This window comes from Drosophila montana, unplaced genomic scaffold, assembly GCF_035044405.1.
Source record: "Drosophila montana isolate Dmon_TW-CO22-7 unplaced genomic scaffold, ASM3504440v1 contig_1624_1, whole genome shotgun sequence".
NCBI classification, from domain to species: domain Eukaryota; kingdom Metazoa; phylum Arthropoda; class Insecta; order Diptera; family Drosophilidae; genus Drosophila; species Drosophila montana.
Window position 1 is genome coordinate 2555309 of NW_026996559.1, and position 16236 is coordinate 2571544.

The 16236-nt window shown below is 47.8% G+C and overlaps 6 protein-coding genes across 6 annotated transcripts; 3 read left to right on the forward strand and 3 right to left on the reverse strand.

The window, feature by feature from the left end:
- Positions 1-534: 534 nt before the first annotated feature.
- Positions 535-1731, forward strand: LOC135440437 (proteasome subunit alpha type-7-1B). The gene is made up of 3 exons (XM_064699596.1): positions 535-705; positions 881-1110; positions 1169-1731. Exons 1-3 carry the CDS (start codon positions 607-609, stop codon positions 1593-1595), a joined length of 756 nt encoding a protein of 251 aa, XP_064555666.1. The 5' UTR covers positions 535-606; the 3' UTR covers positions 1596-1731.
- A 253-nt stretch (positions 1732-1984) lies between these two features.
- mxc (multi sex combs) lies at positions 1985-9299 on the reverse strand. The gene is made up of 7 exons (XM_064699595.1): positions 8869-9299; positions 8639-8806; positions 8408-8582; positions 8049-8343; positions 3619-7621; positions 2946-3564; positions 1985-2361 (listed from the first exon to the last, which is right to left on the reverse strand). Exons 1-7 carry the CDS (start codon positions 8912-8914, stop codon positions 2250-2252), a joined length of 5418 nt encoding a protein of 1805 aa, XP_064555665.1. The 5' UTR covers positions 8915-9299; the 3' UTR covers positions 1985-2249.
- A 284-nt stretch (positions 9300-9583) lies between these two features.
- Positions 9584-11653, forward strand: Larp7 (La related protein 7). Its single transcript, XM_064699526.1, has 2 exons — positions 9584-9888; positions 9955-11653. The coding sequence occupies exons 1-2, from the start codon at positions 9618-9620 to the stop codon at positions 11544-11546; spliced, it is 1863 nt and encodes a 620-aa protein (XP_064555596.1). The 5' UTR covers positions 9584-9617; the 3' UTR covers positions 11547-11653.
- Positions 11654-12210: 557 nt separating this feature from the next.
- Positions 12211-13625, reverse strand: amx (almondex). Its single transcript, XM_064699529.1, has 2 exons — positions 12473-13625; positions 12211-12416 (listed from the first exon to the last, which is right to left on the reverse strand). Exon 1 carries the CDS (start codon positions 13609-13611, stop codon positions 12673-12675), a length of 939 nt encoding a protein of 312 aa, XP_064555599.1. The 5' UTR covers positions 13612-13625; the 3' UTR covers positions 12211-12416; positions 12473-12672.
- Positions 13626-13763: 138 nt separating this feature from the next.
- Positions 13764-15169, forward strand: Rai1 (Rat1 Interacting Protein 1). Its single transcript, XM_064699527.1, has 2 exons — positions 13764-14577; positions 14636-15169. The coding sequence occupies exons 1-2, from the start codon at positions 13877-13879 to the stop codon at positions 15081-15083; spliced, it is 1149 nt and encodes a 382-aa protein (XP_064555597.1). The 5' UTR covers positions 13764-13876; the 3' UTR covers positions 15084-15169.
- LOC135440407 (rab-like protein 3) lies at positions 15096-16231 on the reverse strand. Its single transcript, XM_064699530.1, has 3 exons — positions 16074-16231; positions 15523-16017; positions 15096-15467 (listed from the first exon to the last, which is right to left on the reverse strand). The coding sequence occupies exons 1-3, from the start codon at positions 16111-16113 to the stop codon at positions 15181-15183; spliced, it is 822 nt and encodes a 273-aa protein (XP_064555600.1). The 5' UTR covers positions 16114-16231; the 3' UTR covers positions 15096-15180.
- Positions 16232-16236: the final 5 nt, after the last annotated feature.

Genomic DNA, 16236 nt, shown 5'->3' on the forward strand with positions numbered 1-16236 from the left:
CCTATACTTTATAGTACATTCATTACAAAACTTCTTTAAGCCCGTGATGTTGCAGCTGGAGTAAAGGATCTTTTAGGAGATAATGGGGGATGCAAGTTTTAGACGGGCTTACAGGCGCGGCTAGAAACAAATATATATCCGATATTTAAATTTCCGGAGTTTCAAACACAAAAACCAATACCTGGTTAGCCAGACGTAATATACATAGATATATTAACCAAATAGTACTATGCACAATGTTTCCGCCTCCTTCACAGTCTCCTGCTTAATGACCTCCACCATATAGCGATAAGCAAGCCTATAAAACGTTTGACCCCTATTTTGCACACACTGCACAACAAATTTCAGATTCCCAACAAATGGTTTGGGCTGTGCGTGGATCAGCTGCCTGATTGATCAGGGCAGTTTTAAATATATAACTATTTTAACTACACAGCATTCAGTTTTCTGCCTGGAATTAAGGACCTGAATCATAATAATAACATAGTAAACGGGGCTTGTTTTCCATTATAGAATTATTACTTGACCCCGCACTACATTGTAAGACTGACAAATCAACGAAAAGAACACAATCTCCACATATAATTTAAATGATTCATTTATACAATGTCTCGCTTTGATGAATCTGTAAATATATATTCGCCCGACGGGCATTTGTTGCAAGTCGAATACGCTCAAGAGGCGGTGCGCAAAGGCTCCACAGTGGTAGGTGCACCTTTCTGCGGCATATACATATATTCTAGATCAGTATCGGCCGAGTCGATATAGCCGTGTCCGTCTGCTCCAATTGAAATATACCTTAAGCCCGCATTATGTCTGCAAGGCCTCCTTGTTGCTTTTTATCGCTCATTCTATTGCTTTCTACCGCTGTGCCGCACAGGTGGGACTTCGGACCAAGGAATGCGTTGTGCTGGGCGTGGAGAAGAGAGCCATTGATTCCCTGCAGATCGAGCGTACGTCGCGTAAGATTAAAAAAATAGATCAACATATGGCAATGACCTTTGCGGGTCTCACGGCCGATGCTCGCGTATTGGTGAGTCGCGCCCAGGTCGAGGCCCAGAGCCACCGATTGAACTTCGATCGGCCAGCATCTGTGGAGTATATTACACGGTGGGTGGGTTTAACCAAGGTTAACCAAGGCTGATCCTCGAAACTAATGTACCCGCAGATATCTGGCCAGACTGAAACAGACGTATACGCAGAGCGTTGCACGACGTCCGTTTGGCGTCTCCTGTCTGATAGGTGGCTTCGATGAAGATGGCAGGCCGCGTCTATTCCAGACCGATCCCTCGGGCATCTACTACGAATGGTCGGCCAATACGACGGGCCGCCTGGGGCAAACGGTGAACGAGTACTTGGAGAAGAACACAGCTGTCATTTCCAGGGCCCCTGACGCAGCCTCAGCCATGAAGCACGTGGTGCGTGCCTTGTTCACGGCCACATCGCTGGATGCCAGCTTCTATGAACTGGCTGTGCTCAGATACCGGCAGCCAATGGAGATGGTCAAACCGGAAACGTTGGAATATCTGGTGGGGGTCATTAAACAGGAGACTGTGGAGGAGGCGGTTAAGCAAAGGCGCCGTAACGCGCTTTGACGTGCAACTACGTGCATAGTACTATTTGGTTATATATATTTCGTCTGGCTAACCAGGTACATTTGCACACTTATTGATTGTTTTTGCGTTTGAAACTTTATATACATATTAAAATTTCGGATATATTTGTGTATAACAGCGAGCTTATCATCTAAAACGTGGCAGGTAGATTTCTCATTATCTCCTAAAAGGTTCTATATTTATTACATAACTAACGGTGCATTAGTGTTTAATTCATCTCTTTCGTATAAATAAAAATACTCAATCATGTATTGTTTTTAGGAAATTTATAATACAAAAAACTGTTTCCTTATTCGCCACCAATTTCGAATATTGCCAAATGCATGGACAACATTTAAAGCGTGGCTTTATATACAAAAAAAAATATGTTAATGATTTCATAATATATTTATATATCAGAGCTGCTTAACAAGTATAGCTGATAATTTATTAACCTTAAACTTTAACCAACATACGTACCGCACAATACGTGTTAACTACATACATCTAAGTAATTATTAATCAAGATCGTTTACATTTTTCTGAGTTTTAACGTAAATGAATAAATGAAAACAAATAAAATTATATTTATATATGCAAGTGTATAAAGAAAACCAATGGGGGTCTGTAATTCCACGTAGAAACTTATGTTACTCAAGTGCCATGCAAATGCGAGAGTATCGATTCAATATCCTCGATCTGGACGCCGGCATCGTGCCCCTCCAATTGCTGCTCCTCGCTAGTGTTTCCCTTTAATGGTGTATTGCTGCGTTAAGAATTGGAAAGAACATAAGAAAAGTAAAGTAAAACAGTCCAGATATAGAAACCTTACGGCAAATCGTATTCGTTAGAACGAGAAAGTAAAGCGTGCGACTTCTGTGTGGCACACTTGCCATCTCGCTTTACTCAATGATACGAATTAACATTATGAGAAACTACTTCTAAGCGCAGTGAAATCTTACAAAAATGGTATTTTAGAGAAAAACTAGGAAAAATGGAGTATCATGGGATACAAATAATGTAAAATAAATACATCAATGCGAGCCTTTTGGCCTGAATAGCTGGTAGCGTTGTTTTAAGACGGGTTAAAATTGGTTGGGTTAAGGCTTTGTCCTACTCTTTTATAAATTGATATATGTATAATTTAGATTTTTGGGTGCAAACTATAAACTGCGTTTTTCTAGCAAGTAAAAATAATAGAGTGAATAATTTAAAACGTAGCTGTTATTTTTGACATGAACCAAAACAGAAGGTGGCATTGTACATGTATATAGTATACAAAATGGCAATGGATTTAAATCCGGTATCGATTATCGATTGGATATAAATTCAGGTTATCCTTTAACTTACATGGAGGCCACTTCGGAATCGTTATCATCGCGCTCTTCACTCTGTGCGTTTCTGGCCAGCGGCGTTGATGCCGCCATCGGCTTTTCTTGGGCCACGGCCTGGTCCTGGTTTGTGCCGCTCGTGAAGCGTATGATCCGTTTTTTAGGTATGTTGCGTATGCATGTGGCATTCGCATTGTCCTCTGTGCTGGGCTGTGCCTGGTGGAGCAGCTGTGGACTCGTAATGCGCACAGTATGCATTTCGCTGTCCACCATGATGCGCATTTGAAAATTTGTAAAGTAGGCGGGCGGCTGGCGGGGCACGGGCTGGGCCGGCTTGCTGCCGCTGTCGGCAAAAGCGAAACAGAATGTGTTGGCCACATGACTGGCGCTCGTGCACATGTCCAATTCGTACTCGCCACTGGCAACTGGGGCTGGCGACTGCGCCTGCGGCGGCAGCTGTTCCGGCGATAGCTGCGTTGTCTGCGCCTCGGCCAGCGTGGCCAATGTAAGCGCTACAGTCTCCATGCGCGCCTCTGCACGCTTCTTGGCCGGTTTCTTGGCTACCTTGGTACTGGTCGACGCCTTGGCTGGTTTGGTTGCCTCGCTGCTGCCAGGCTGTGGCTCTTCAGGCGCGGGCGCTGCAGGAAAGAGAATATTTAGTCGCCTTTGCCAAATGAGGATCAGCTACTTACTCTTATTGTCAATGAGACGCGAGGAGCGTCGCATGCTGCAGCGCGACGGCTCCGTATTGGGAGGCTTCTTGGGTCGGCCGCGTCGCTGGCCAGTGCTTGTGGAAGGCGCCGGCTTAGCCGCTATTTGAACTGTGGCACGTGCAGTCTTTGGCTGTTGCTGCTGTTTCTTGGCGCTTAGATTCAGTGCAATGAGCAGCGCCGGATCGAGATTGCTGCTGGACGGCTCTTGCGGCTCCGAGATGGCTTTAACTGGTTCACTGGAGGCTGCCTTGGCCTTGACTGGTTTACATGGTGCTGGTTCATTCTTAACTGATTCAGTTGCTGTCGCTGAAACTTTTGCTTTTTTCTCAGGCTTCGTTGTTTGTGATTCCTTTTTAGGCGATTTATTTGCATGAATGGGATTGGGATTCGTCAGCTTGGCTGTATCGCGCATGGTTGTTAGCTTCTTGTTCGGTTTCTTGGGACGCCCCTTTGGCGCCGTCTGCTGCTTAACCTTCGCCTTGACGCGTTCACGCACCTTGGCTAGATCCAACATACGCTGCTCGATGGATTCAACTTGCTGGCTGACCTCGTTAGCGATCTTGGGAGTCGGCGTGGCCTTCTTGACGGCTGGCACAGCTGCTGGCGGAGCTGGCGGAGCAGGCGGGGCCATTTCCCCACTAGTGTCCGCATCCGCAGCGGCAGCGGCAGTTGCAGCAGCATCTTTACTGGGCGTCAGCCAATTGCGCAACGGATAACGCACCTCACCATCCTGGCTAACTAGCTGCGCTGCCTCGCTGTCAATGGCCAAGGGTGGTGCATTAAGTGAGCCAGCGGCAGCAGCTGCTTTTACCCATTCCTCATCCTCGGTGCTGCTTATATCAGAGAGATTTTCCAATTCCAACAGCTTTATGGTGCACGCAGGCAGCACTGCGTTCGTCACCTGAGTGGTGTGTGCTGATCCGGCGGTTGTGTTGCTGCTGCTGTGGCTGCAGCTGCCGCTGCTGGATGAGCTGGAGCTGCTTGAGGAGGTTGAGCTGCCGCTGGAGCTGCTGCTGGAGTGATCCACGACCGCATCGGGCAGACCGCCCACCAACTTGTAGTGTGGCGTCTCCACCAACTGCAGTTCCGCATTGCCAGACAGGGCTGCAGCGTCGGCGCTATCCACTGCCTCGCTGCCAAAAGAGCGCACGCGACGCAACACCATGGGCTCGACGGGCACCCGCTCAGCGTATAGCTCAATGCACGTGGTGCTTTGCTTGGCAACCTGCTCTACGTGATCCCTTTTCGGCGTTGGCTGCAGTGCGCACTGCGCGTTTGTGTCGGTATGCTCGGCCTCATCTGGGCGGTAATAGGAACTCCCAGAGGAGTAGTCCGTTTTGGCCGCGCTGCTGTGTGGCGTGCTTAGCGCATGGCCAAAGGGAGTGGTCAGGCGCATGCCTGGCGTAATGGCCGTCAACATGGGCGTGTCTAGTATGCTCTTTGTATCGCTGCCAAACAGAAATGACGCAGATGGCAGCAATTTTGCGTAGGGCGTATTCAATGTCGACATTAGCGCTGGGCCGGGTGTTGGCGGCACGTCGTTCGCTTCCGACAACGTGACCTTGAACGGCGTCTCTAGAAGAACTTCTATATTGCCTATGCGCTCCGCTGGCTTATCTTTGGTCTCCGCCTTGACGGGCGCTGGATCAGGCTGTTGCATCTGCTGCCGGACCTGCTCCTCCCGCTGCTGCTGTTCCGGCTGCTGTTGCTGCACATGCTCAGGCTGCTCAGGCTTCATAATTTTCTTAGTTTCCTCAGCTTCCATGATCTTCTTTGACTCCTTGGCTACCTTGTGTTTCTTGGACTCTTTCAGCTTCTGGCTGACAGCCTTGGGCCTTTTTGGTGCTTTTTGCGGCGTTGTTATCTTTATAATAAAATCACCCTCGGCGCTGTTCATCTGCTGCTGCTTCAGCTTTTGTTTCTTCTTCTTCGTGCTGAGCGGCGGTGACTTCAGTTTCTTTTGTTTTGGCGCTAGGGGCGTCGCTGGCGCCAGTGTTTTCTTCTTTTTGGCCACGGGCCGATTGCGCCGCACTTTGTTCTGGAACACGTCCAGGCGCTTGGCATTGATTTCACGTAAACGTTGCTCCAAATCAGTGCTAGAGCTATTCATCTGGCGCTGCCAGGCGGCCAGCAAATCCTCTTTCTCGCTGCTCACCTTGGGCTTTTCTGCACCGGGAACAACTGCCTCCTCTGTTGGCGTCGTTTGATTCTCCTTGCTGTCATCCAATGAGACTGATGCACTCTTCTTCGCCTGCTGTTGCTTGTTGCCGCTTTCAGCGTTACCCTCGTCCTGTGACTGCGCCTCCGGAATGATGCGCTTACAGGCTGCTTTGGCCGCTGTTCGACGCTTTTGCTTGCGCTTGGGCGTCGCCACCGTAGACGGCGCCACGGCTGCCACTGGGGTAGCCGACTTGGCCGTCTGTTTTGGTTGCTTGGATGCAGTGACTGCCTTGATCACCGTCTGATTGCTGGTCTCCTCCATGGCAAAGAGTGGCGGCACGCAGCCGTTACTCTCATTGCCGCTGACATCGGCAGCTGTAGCTACTGCTGCCGCTGCTGCTGATGTTGTTACTGCAGCGGCAGCGGCTGCGGCTGCTGCTGCAGCTGAAGATGAAGAGGAAGCCGTGACTGCAGCTGCTGGGACGCAGGAACTGCTGCCGAAATTTGGCAGAATCTCGACATTCTTTATAATGACTGGCTTCTCCGGCTGTAAGTCTGTTTGTTTCTCTGGCTCTTTGGCCTGTTTTTCTTTGCGTGTCTTTAGCTCCGCCCGCCGCTGCGCCTGCTGTGACTGCGTCTGCTGCCTTTGTTGGAGACGGCGGGTGGATAGAGGCGTGCTCTGGCTATGTGTGACCCCCTTAGGCGAGAAATTGAGAGTGCGCACGTGTGAGGTGCGTTTGCGGGGCGTGGATAGACTACGAAAGGCCTTCACATTCACAATGCCCGACGTGGAAGGGGTAACGCGCTCCAGCACCAGACGCGATGAGTCCAGCGAAGCAGGCACAGCACTGGCGTTCAACACTTTGCTGGCAGAACGCTCGACCAGCACCGTACTCGCAGTCACTGGCTTTGGCTGCTCCGCAATAAGCTGAGCCGGTGGCTCCACCGAAGGCGACTCCACTGGCGTCGGCGGCTGCTTCACGGCGCTGTTTATGATTATCGAATTGGGCGGCAGCTGATTGGCGGTAACTGTAATGGGCTCTGGCAGCGGTATCTCAATGTGGGAGACATCCGTGTTGGCAAACGCATCGGAGCGCAGCTGCTGCGCCAGCCACTCGTTGTTCACCAGAAACGGCAAATGCGAGATCAGCCCTTCGTTGGACAGAAACATGGGAAATGTTAGCTGGCCATTAATGGCATCCACGCACACCTGACCGCCGGCAACAGCAGCGACACCGGCAACTGCATCAGCATCCGATAGAGCTGAACCGCCGTCGGCGTAATTAATGAGATTCTCACTGCAAAAGCTCAGGTTAGCCGATGGCTGTTGCTGCTTCTGCGCGCTCTCGTTCGAGTTAAGCACTATGAGCTTGGATATACTGAAATTGGGATCAATTAGGGTGCCAATTGAATTGTTCGCATTGAGCTGTATGATGGCATTGCCATTGTTGCCATTCACCACATTAACTTCTCCGTTGGCGTTAACAGCCGCCGCCGAATTCGCGGAGGAGACGGCTGCGCGAATTATAAGCGGCGTCTGTGGTGGCGCTGGCTCCGTTGCTGCTGCTGCCGTTGCAAGTGTTCCTGTCATGGGCTCCTCCGATTGCGCCTCCATGCTAACCACCTCCTGAATGATGCGATCAAATGATGGATCTTTCTCGGTTGCCTCCAGTATATTCCTGACCAGACCATCTAGCACCGCCTCCGAGTTCACCGACTCTGCCGAAGGGGCATGCACCGTCAGCGACTGCAGCGCCACGTTGATATTGGTCAGTAGCTTTGCCTGAAATTCGCTGTTGGTCATGATGGCGTTCGTTAATGCCTGTAAATATACAGATGCTTGTGTGATTACCAGCACAATTCATTTTAGCTCACTCAAAATAGTGATTATCAACACAAAATATTTCGAATAGAAATCATACCATTGTGCAATTTACTACATAGAAATCTATACGGGCTCTTGCCAGTTCCTTTACCTTTGTAGTTGTCAGCCAATTAGTCCAATTAGGAACGATCGGATAACTGTATCATATGGCTAACAGGAGAACGATTGGTCAATAATAACGTTCATACATGTATATTTGTTTTTTTTTTTTTTTAATATTTAGACAATTATGAGTGTTATCTTGCTCTCGATATCCAAGCCGAATTTTTTAAGCATGGAATAACATTATAGGAATTTTTGTAGGATTGTGAAACCAGTTATTTTCAATAATCACAAAACGCACTATATTCTATCACATGCTTACCGGCATAGTCTGCGGCGTTGGCATCACTCGTTCTGCCTCGACACTGGTGCTCGTACGAGGGGTAGAATTGTTTTTGGGCCCATGTCCATGAAAATGCAGCGCATCGTCCGAATGCTCGCTAGTGAAATCGGTGCCAGTGCTGCTGTCCAGCGAATCTTTTTCCTCTGTATGGTCGCTCACGTTACGAGAGCTCCGCCCGACACTGCAGTACAAGTGCGGATCCAGCAGACGCCGACGCTTGCGGGCGGCATGCTTCGATGGCGATGGTGAAGCCGAGTTCGCGTGTTCCTCATCCCTGTCGAAACAATCAATAAATACTTGTTGGAAAAACGTACCCTGGGCGGTGATAGATTACTTACATGCGTCGCCTCTTGCGTTGCTTATTTGAACTCGCATTTTGCATAGTGGCGCTGTCTTTACTGCAGGAGAAAGTTGACTTGTCCACCTTTAGTAGCTCACCTACGCGCTCGGACAGCTTGAGCTGCTGCAGGCGCTGGCGCGCGTCGTTTGGCAACTTCTGCACCGCAGTGGCCACTGAAAAAGGAACTCAGATTAGTGGCGTCTGGATTATTGTGTCTAAGGCTGCTTACCCATGCTCGTGATTTTGACGTGCTCGCGTATGATCTCTTCCAGACCGTCATTGAGAAAGTTGTGCGGCTGCAGGCCCTGTCGTAATGCAACAAACTCCTGATGTAGATGCGGCGATGTGCGGCACAGCGTTAACGCCGCCCGTTTTAGATTGTTATTTACGAAATAGCCTGCAAACGCAGAAATTGTAAAGCATTAAAGGGACCGAACGACATGGGACTACCAGACTCACCCAAAATTAAACGCGCGATGTCAGAATGCAGCACAATTGATTCCATTTTTCTTGATTAATGAATACTTTATTTAGTTGTTTGTCCAATTAAAGTTGCTGCTACTATTATCGCACATATTAACAAAACAAAATAAACAACAAGAAAAAATGCTTGTTTGCGTTGCTTTGCGTTTTGCTGCCGCTCTTGTTGTCTGTTGCCAGTTTTTTGTCTTCGCCGATCCCAATTTCGATGCCGATAATGTTGATAAACTATGTTGGGTATTGCTTCGTCGCCTTGAGTCCACTCTTTCACTCTCTACTAAATCGCATTGTTGTTTGCACGCTAACCAAGTTTAATCGGGTATTTATATATAAGGCGGTTTATTTTTATTTTTATTTTGCAATTATCGTCGCGCACTGTACAACATACCTAAACAATAGCATCTGTTTACCGCCAAAATGTTAAGCTGCAGAGCTGCAACATACAATATCGATTATTGCTTTGCAACTATCGATACGGGAACCAGTATTTTGATAGCATTATGGATCGAATATAACATAGCCATGATATTATTTTGCTTAAAAGTTACTTACATCTTGATTTACCCTCAAGAATAACCAATTTCTATGACAAGTTACATTGTACGATATAGGGGTTTACGGTCAATCAGCTTATCGATGTATGCACAGCTTACGAATTGAAGAATTAATTGATCTGGCAACGCTCTTATTATATTTAACTCTGCCTAAAAGGATTTTAATTAGTACAAATGGCAGCTAAAACAGTTGTCTCCGAAAAAAGTGATGGACAAGAACCTGACAAACCTAAATCTTCTGATGCGGAAATCAATCAGCCGGAAACGGCTGCCGCCAGCATAGAAGTCGGAACGGCTCCACCGCCGGCAAAAAGTGATAGAGGTGGAGGACGTAAGCGTAAGCGCCACCTTTTTAATGCCATTCGCACTCAAATGGAGTTTTACTTTGGTGATGCGAATCTCAGCAAGGATCGCTTTCTGCGTCGCTACGTGGAGCAGGATCCATGTAAGAGAATATATGTATATCCAAACCTCTTTTAACTATTACATCTATTGTTGTTACTGTTTTTAGACGTCCCGCTGGACATATTTCTAACATTCAACAAAATCAAGACGCTCACACAAGATGTGCAGCAAATATCCACGTCACTGTCCAATTCGCAGATGCTTGAATTGGACGAGACCGGTCTAAAAGTCCGTCGCAAGACTGCGCTGCCAGAGCATAGGGACGTCAACGATAAGACCCTATACGTGGAGGCGCTGCCGTCGACTGCAACACACGATTGGCTCAAAGAGGTCTTCAGTCGCTATGGTCCGGTCACGTACGTGTCGCTGCCACATTACCCGGGCACGCGAAAGATTAAGGAATTTGCATTCATCGAATTTGAAAAGAGCAGTTCCGTGGAAAAGGCTCTTAAAGCATTTGCTCAAGTCCAGGGCGTTCTGTCGGCAGAGCACACAGAACCTGGCGACTTGGCCAGCATACGATCGTTTCAGCAGCAACAACAGCAAAAGGCAAACAGTGGCGCGGACGGGCATGAGGGTACAACAGAAACAAATGCTGGAGCCAAGCAGACAAAAAAGCGCGAAGGCGATAAAGAGGGTGTGCAGGAGGCCGTGGTAGCCAAGCGGGCCAAACTTGAGTCGCTGCAGGAGCAAAGTGAAGCATCTGCCGCCGAGACCACCGACGCAGACGAAGACAACACGCAGCCAAGTGACAGTGACAATAACAATGAGGACAAGGAGGTTTCCAGAAAACAAAAGCGTCGCCGAAAGCAAAAAAAGAAGATGGTCGCGGACAAGCTCAAGCCGAACATTGAACCCAGCGCCTTGGAGCTGAAGATACTGCCCAAGAGCAGCTGGTGCAGCCTGCGCAACAAGTACCTTAATCTGCAGCGTCGCCTAATCAGCGAGGCCAAGAGCAAGCTCTGGCGCAGCTCTCAGGCTCAGCATCCGTCCGACAAGTGCACATCCATGCAATTGCAGTTGCAGGCGCAGCAACAGCAACTGGTCGAGTCAAAGGGCAGCTGTAACAGCGGCGCTAGTAGCGGCCACGAGGAAACTGAGCCCCTCGGTGATGCCGGGGACGTGGCGGAAGTGCCAGTGCCACCCAAGCGTCGGAAGCGCAACAAAAACGCTGGCGTACATAAAATGAATATGAATTTCTACGGTGCTGGCGGCAACGAGGCGGACGATACCAAACCGGCAGTGAAGGCGGAAGATGCGGCACAGGAGCGCTCACCGCTCTTCAAATACGAGCCAGGTCTGATTGTAGAGTGCGCGCTCCACGAGCCCTGCGTCAACGTGAAAGACTTTAAGGCGGACATGCGCCAGTACACGGACATTAAGTACGTGGACATCAAAGAGGGCGATCAGGTGGCGCATCTGCGCATGGTCACGCCTAGTGCCGCCGAGGAGCTGGCTCGTAAACTCACCTGCGCCGAAATGCAGTTCAAAGTACTGCGTGGCCAGCCAGAGACTCAATACTGGCGCAAAATCGAACAGGATCGCGAGGCCAAACTGTCCAAAAAGGTACGTGTGCAACAGAAACGCGGGCGCGAAAAGGTTGCCAAGCTCTTGGCCAAGCACATTAAGTTTGACGATGCAGATGATGAAGTGATCAACGACCCGGCCTCCAGCATCAGCATCCCATCCGATATCTAATTTTGATTTTAACACAAACAATGTACAAAGAACTGAAATAACCTATCTACATATGTCTGTATGCATATTAAAATTAAAAGAAATATATGTACTTTATTAAATTACAACTGAATGCTTGTCGATTAAAAGTTTTTCCAAATATGTACAAGACGGATGCTTAAAACATCCAATTTTCCAAAGGCCATACTATACAGAAATTTGTTATTGAGTGCGTTTTTCGATGTCGCAGTATCCTAATCCAACTCCCGTTAGTTCACTTAGCTCCAAGCCGAGGCCCTGATGGTTGTAATGTGTCATTGTACAAGTACACGGAATCTATCTTTGCATAAAGTTAGACAGGCGCAGAACAGAAGCGAAATTTCCCGCGTCTTCCGCAGAAGTCGTTATAATGGGCTAAGCAAAAGTCCAGTAACGGCTCGGACTACTGATGCACAGCTGGGACTATCTAGCCATCATAGCTTTGTGGAGCATTTCCTACAGCGAAGCGGACAAGCGCGTCGGGCGACCCTGCATGCAGTATCTGTGAGTACCCGCAGCTCTTATTGTCTTCGGATTTAGAGATTGCAACTGGATCATTGCAGAGGAGGGAATCGGTAGTTCCCTCTCTTGCCAGTTCATCTGCTCTCGCTACCACCGATGTCCCTGTGGTCTGAGATGTAGAATGTAGGTTATATGTAGATATATTTATTTACATTTACTCATAGACAGTCTCCTCTTATATATAACATGCTTTTGAACAATGCTTTGTACTTATCCTAATTGGCTATTTAAAATGTTGAGCACATTTAATCTTACCTAGATGCGTTGTTCACATATATACATAAATAGCTTAACTAGACCGTATTTCGTAAATTAGCATAAAATATTTATCTAAATAACAACTCAAAGTTAGTTTAAAGCTTAAAATTATTTTTTATAAAGTTTACCTTTACTTTTTATCTTATTTAGCTAGGTTTTTCGTCAGTTGTCTTCTTCTCTGTATTAAGAATATACAATCTTTTCTTCATTCCTTGCAAAAATGACAAAAGTTGTACTTATATGATACGCATCATAGGTAATCAAATGCAGAACCCATTCCGACTGTCCACTGCATATAAGCAATGACAAAACGGGCTCTCTAGCCGGATTAAATGTAGAGCGAACCGTCGGCGGGGCCTAAATAGTGCATGGATATGAGCAGAACATCTATAATTGTCCAGACGCCGAGGCCACCAAAACTGAACAGTTTGCCAATGCCTTCCTGCCAGTGGCCCAGATAGAAGCGGTCGGCACCAAAGCCACCCAGTGTAAGGCTGATAATCAGCGCGGTGCTCCAGCGATAACCCTGTGTCCAGTTGCAGCGTAAATTGCGGGTAAACGAACGACTGCCCAGGCAGAGTACATCCTGGTGCACAGTGCAGTTGGTGCGATAGTATCTATCTGCTGCAGAATTGCAATTGGCGTGCTGCTCGCAGTTCTGCTGCCACATCTCCGTTTGGTAGCAATAGCGACAGTTCATTGTACGCTGAAACGAACGCTCCCCCTGGCACTGCACATTGCTGGCCGCCTCGCAGGTGATGTTAATATCACGGCCGTACAGGCAGTTGAAATTATAGCTGCAGCGTATGCATGGGAATTGCAGCCGTTCGCAAGGCATCTCCTTGTCCAGCGGGCACAGCATATTCGTGGTGCTATTGCCGTTAGTGTTGTCCCCAGCCGATGATGATTTGCTACCCATGTTGCCCAGTGCAGGCACAAATACCTCATTGTCGTTGTTATTATTGATGCCCGCATTGCTGTTGTCCTTGCGCTGATCACTCTTAACATCCGTTAGATCCATTTGGTTGCCTCCGCTGGCGGTTTCGCTATTTTTTATGCCGGTCAGCACAAATATGATGATCAGTACTATTGCCGAACGCATATTGACAACGATGCATTCTCGCTGTTGTCTCATTGTTGCGAAATGGATACTACAATGGAATATCTCTAGGGCGAAGTTTCTCGGCGGATGCAGTTGTTTTGTTTGTGATAGCGATAGCAGCCATCCACCGATAGGCAGCATAATCGATGGCACATGAAAATGCATCGATACATTGTGGGCGACATACGATAAATAAAGCATATTTGTTTATTTTGCAATACAATTTTTTTATATTTGTAGATCAGTATAGTTTGAAAATATCGGCACTTTTTCAAAGGAACACATATATCATTTGTCACGTTGCCGCACTACTATCGCTATTCAAAACTATATATATCGATATATCGATAAGACATAAACAGCCCAAATTTCTTTTAAAAAACGGGTAATTGTCCCATGTTTTGGTTGTATATTTACAATTACTTTCAAAATGTCTTATCCCGGCAAGAAAGACAAGCACTCTTTTCATGTGGACGTGCGTCTGCATAGGTTCGGTGGAACCTTCTCCGGTGCTTTTCCAGAGTTTAGCCGCCCTGAGCCTATTGGATTCTACAGCGTCAACGAGGCACGGGAGTTCCAGGACAACGCCAACAATTCGTGCTTCTTGCGCCTGCCGCACCCCGGTGATATGCCGCTGGATCTCAATGCTGGCATTGAGAATGTGCAACGCAAGGGCGTTGACCCCGATTACCATGATATTTACCAGATCTGCCAGTACATCTATAACCATCAGGAGCTCTTGCGTACGTCGTCTACTGGGCGTCTTGAGCTGCCTGCTGATTTCGTTACGTTACGCGGCATTCTGCGCCAGATAATGAGCACGCCATACGAAAGAAATCGCGACTATCGCCTTGTGGCAACGCGTTTTAACGGCACCATTTACATATCCAAAGTCGAGACCGAGGAGCAGCGCATCGAACGCGAACAAATGACACGAAATCAACTGGACTTGTGCTCGTGGGGCTTCAAGTTCGAGCAGTACTGCACAACACAGATACCAAACACTGCCCCTATTACAAACGAGCCAGTAAATGAGTCCAAAGAGTTTGCCTGCATCTATCGCAGCAAACTAAATGGACTTCGCCTCATCTACGGCGCCGAGATGGACTGCATTAAGAGCAACGTTTCTATGTATGTTTAAACAGTAGTAATATTTCAAATCCGAAAATTATTTGCTTATCTCTTATAGAGATTTGAACGACCCAGCTCAGCTGCGTTTAGCTGAGTTTGTGGAGCTTAAGACTACCGCCCACAACATGACAAAGAAACAGCAGCGCAGCTTTGACAATTACAAGAGCCTCAACTGGTGGAGCCAGTCGTTTTTGGTTGGCATTGGCACTATTGTAGCGGGCTTGCGCGACAATAATGGGCTGGTTCATGAAATTAAAGAATATAGCGTGCGCGAACTACACCGCCACAAGCCTTGGAGCCCAGCTGCCATGGCCACATTCCTGTCAGACTTTCTGCACGAGCTCAGATCAATAATGCAGCGAATTAACGACTCGCACGCAATTGTGATGATTGACTATAGCGCGGATCGAAATAAGATTTTGTACTCTGTGCTGCGGGACGCGGATGTAAAGCCAGTATTACCCGAGTGGTATCGGCGAATGATGCGCGGCAGCGCCCAATCCTAAACGGCAGCCAGATTAGTGTTTAGTTTTTAGTGTAAAAGTATATAAGTTGTTATATATTTACTTAAATTTTAACTTTTAAACCTTAATTATTGATGGTTTATTTTAGGTCGCTAGTTTCCAGCAGCGGTACAAAACTGTTGACGTCTGCTGACGTTTTGCCTGCATGCATCGGAAACTCTGGGCTGGTGGGCTGTGAGTTAGCGGCTCGGCGTCTGTCGGTGGCATTGGGGCCGACCATATGCGCGCCAGAACAACCGTTGCTTTCGCGCTTCTCGATGACACAGTCGAAGAAGCGCGACAGCTTTACCGCATCGGTAGTGCCGGCAGCTAAACTGCGTGTGTCCCGACAGTTAAGCCAAATTTCTTCGGCTCCGCATTTGTCCGCTGCAAGGCGAAACACAGTTACACAGATTAAAAGTGGCCAACTGTCAATACTGACCTATACCGCCGGCTTTCTTTACAGCTGTTTTAGGTTGACGCTTCTCATCGATCAGATCCAGCTTGGTGCCCATTACCAGTATTGGTATTTGTGTGGAGCCTAAGAACTCCTCCAAATCAAAACGCATATGGGCATCGGTGCCATAGACGGGCGATGGCGATGGCGGCAACGAGGCACTGCGACATTTGTACGTATCCTTTCCCTCTTTGTTGACAATCTCGTAGAGCCAGTCGAGCAGCTGCTCCTGCGATTTGCCATTCGTCAGATCGTGTACCAATATAACGCCGTGTATGCCACTGTAGAAGACGCTGCGCGTATTTTTGTGACTGAGTGAGCCACCAATGTCAAACAACTCAATAAAATAGGGGCACTGACGTGCAGTTCCCTCCTTGAACTCGTGAATTTTGACCTGTATGTTGCAGCCGACCGTCCAGCCTGGTCGTATCAACGACTCATTGTGTGCAATTAAATGCGTTAAGCAGGTTTTGCCTACACCTAAAAGAAATTTAATCATGAAATATTCAAAAAGCTGCGTCATATTCAACAGTTACCCGAATCACCAACTACGACAATGCGCACGCGATTATTCATTATCAAGTTGTCGTGGCATCAGCTTAACACAGTCAAATTATTGTTGCTTTGCGGTTTGTTTTGGCTGTGCCTAGAGACGTACGTGCAATCGACTAAATCGATATAAATGTCATATGAAATGTC

Bases quoted from the DNA above. Each gene is read 5' to 3' on its own strand.
- Larp7 (XM_064699526.1), top strand. From the start codon at position 9,618: ATGGCAGCTAAAACAGTTGTCTCCGAAAAAAGTGATGGACAAGAACCT. The intron at 9,889-9,954 runs GTAAGAGAATAT...TACTGTTTTTAG, and splicing joins CTACGTGGAGCAGGATCCAT to ACGTCCCGCTGGACATATTT.
- amx (XM_064699529.1), bottom strand. From the start codon at position 13,611: ATGCATTTTCATGTGCCATCGATTATGCTGCCTATCGGTGGATGGCTG.
- LOC135440407 (XM_064699530.1), bottom strand. From the start codon at position 16,113: ATGAATAATCGCGTGCGCATTGTCGTAGTTGGTGATTCGG. The intron at 16,018-16,073 runs GTAACTGTTGAA...AATTTCTTTTAG, and splicing joins TGTCGTAGTTGGTGATTCGG to GTGTAGGCAAAACCTGCTTA. The intron at 15,468-15,522 runs GTCAGTATTGAC...TTCGCCTTGCAG, and splicing joins AAAGAAAGCCGGCGGTATAG to CGGACAAATGCGGAGCCGAA.
- LOC135440437 (XM_064699596.1), top strand. From the start codon at position 607: ATGTCTCGCTTTGATGAATCTGTAAATATATATTCGCCCGACGGGCAT. The intron at 706-880 runs GTAGGTGCACCT...TGTGCCGCACAG, and splicing joins TGCGCAAAGGCTCCACAGTG to GTGGGACTTCGGACCAAGGA. The intron at 1,111-1,168 runs GTGGGTGGGTTT...ATGTACCCGCAG, and splicing joins TCTGTGGAGTATATTACACG to ATATCTGGCCAGACTGAAAC.
- mxc (XM_064699595.1), bottom strand. From the start codon at position 8,914: ATGGAATCAATTGTGCTGCATTCTGACATCGCGCGTTTAATTTTGG. The intron at 8,583-8,638 runs GTAAGCAGCCTT...TTCCTTTTTCAG, and splicing joins CGTCAAAATCACGAGCATGG to TGGCCACTGCGGTGCAGAAG. The intron at 2,362-2,945 runs GTAAGTTAAAGG...TTCTTAACGCAG, and splicing joins GATTCCGAAGTGGCCTCCAT to CAATACACCATTAAAGGGAA.
- Rai1 (XM_064699527.1), top strand. From the start codon at position 13,877: ATGTCTTATCCCGGCAAGAAAGACAAGCACTCTTTTCATGTGGACGTG. The intron at 14,578-14,635 runs GTATGTTTAAAC...TATCTCTTATAG, and splicing joins ATTAAGAGCAACGTTTCTAT to AGATTTGAACGACCCAGCTC.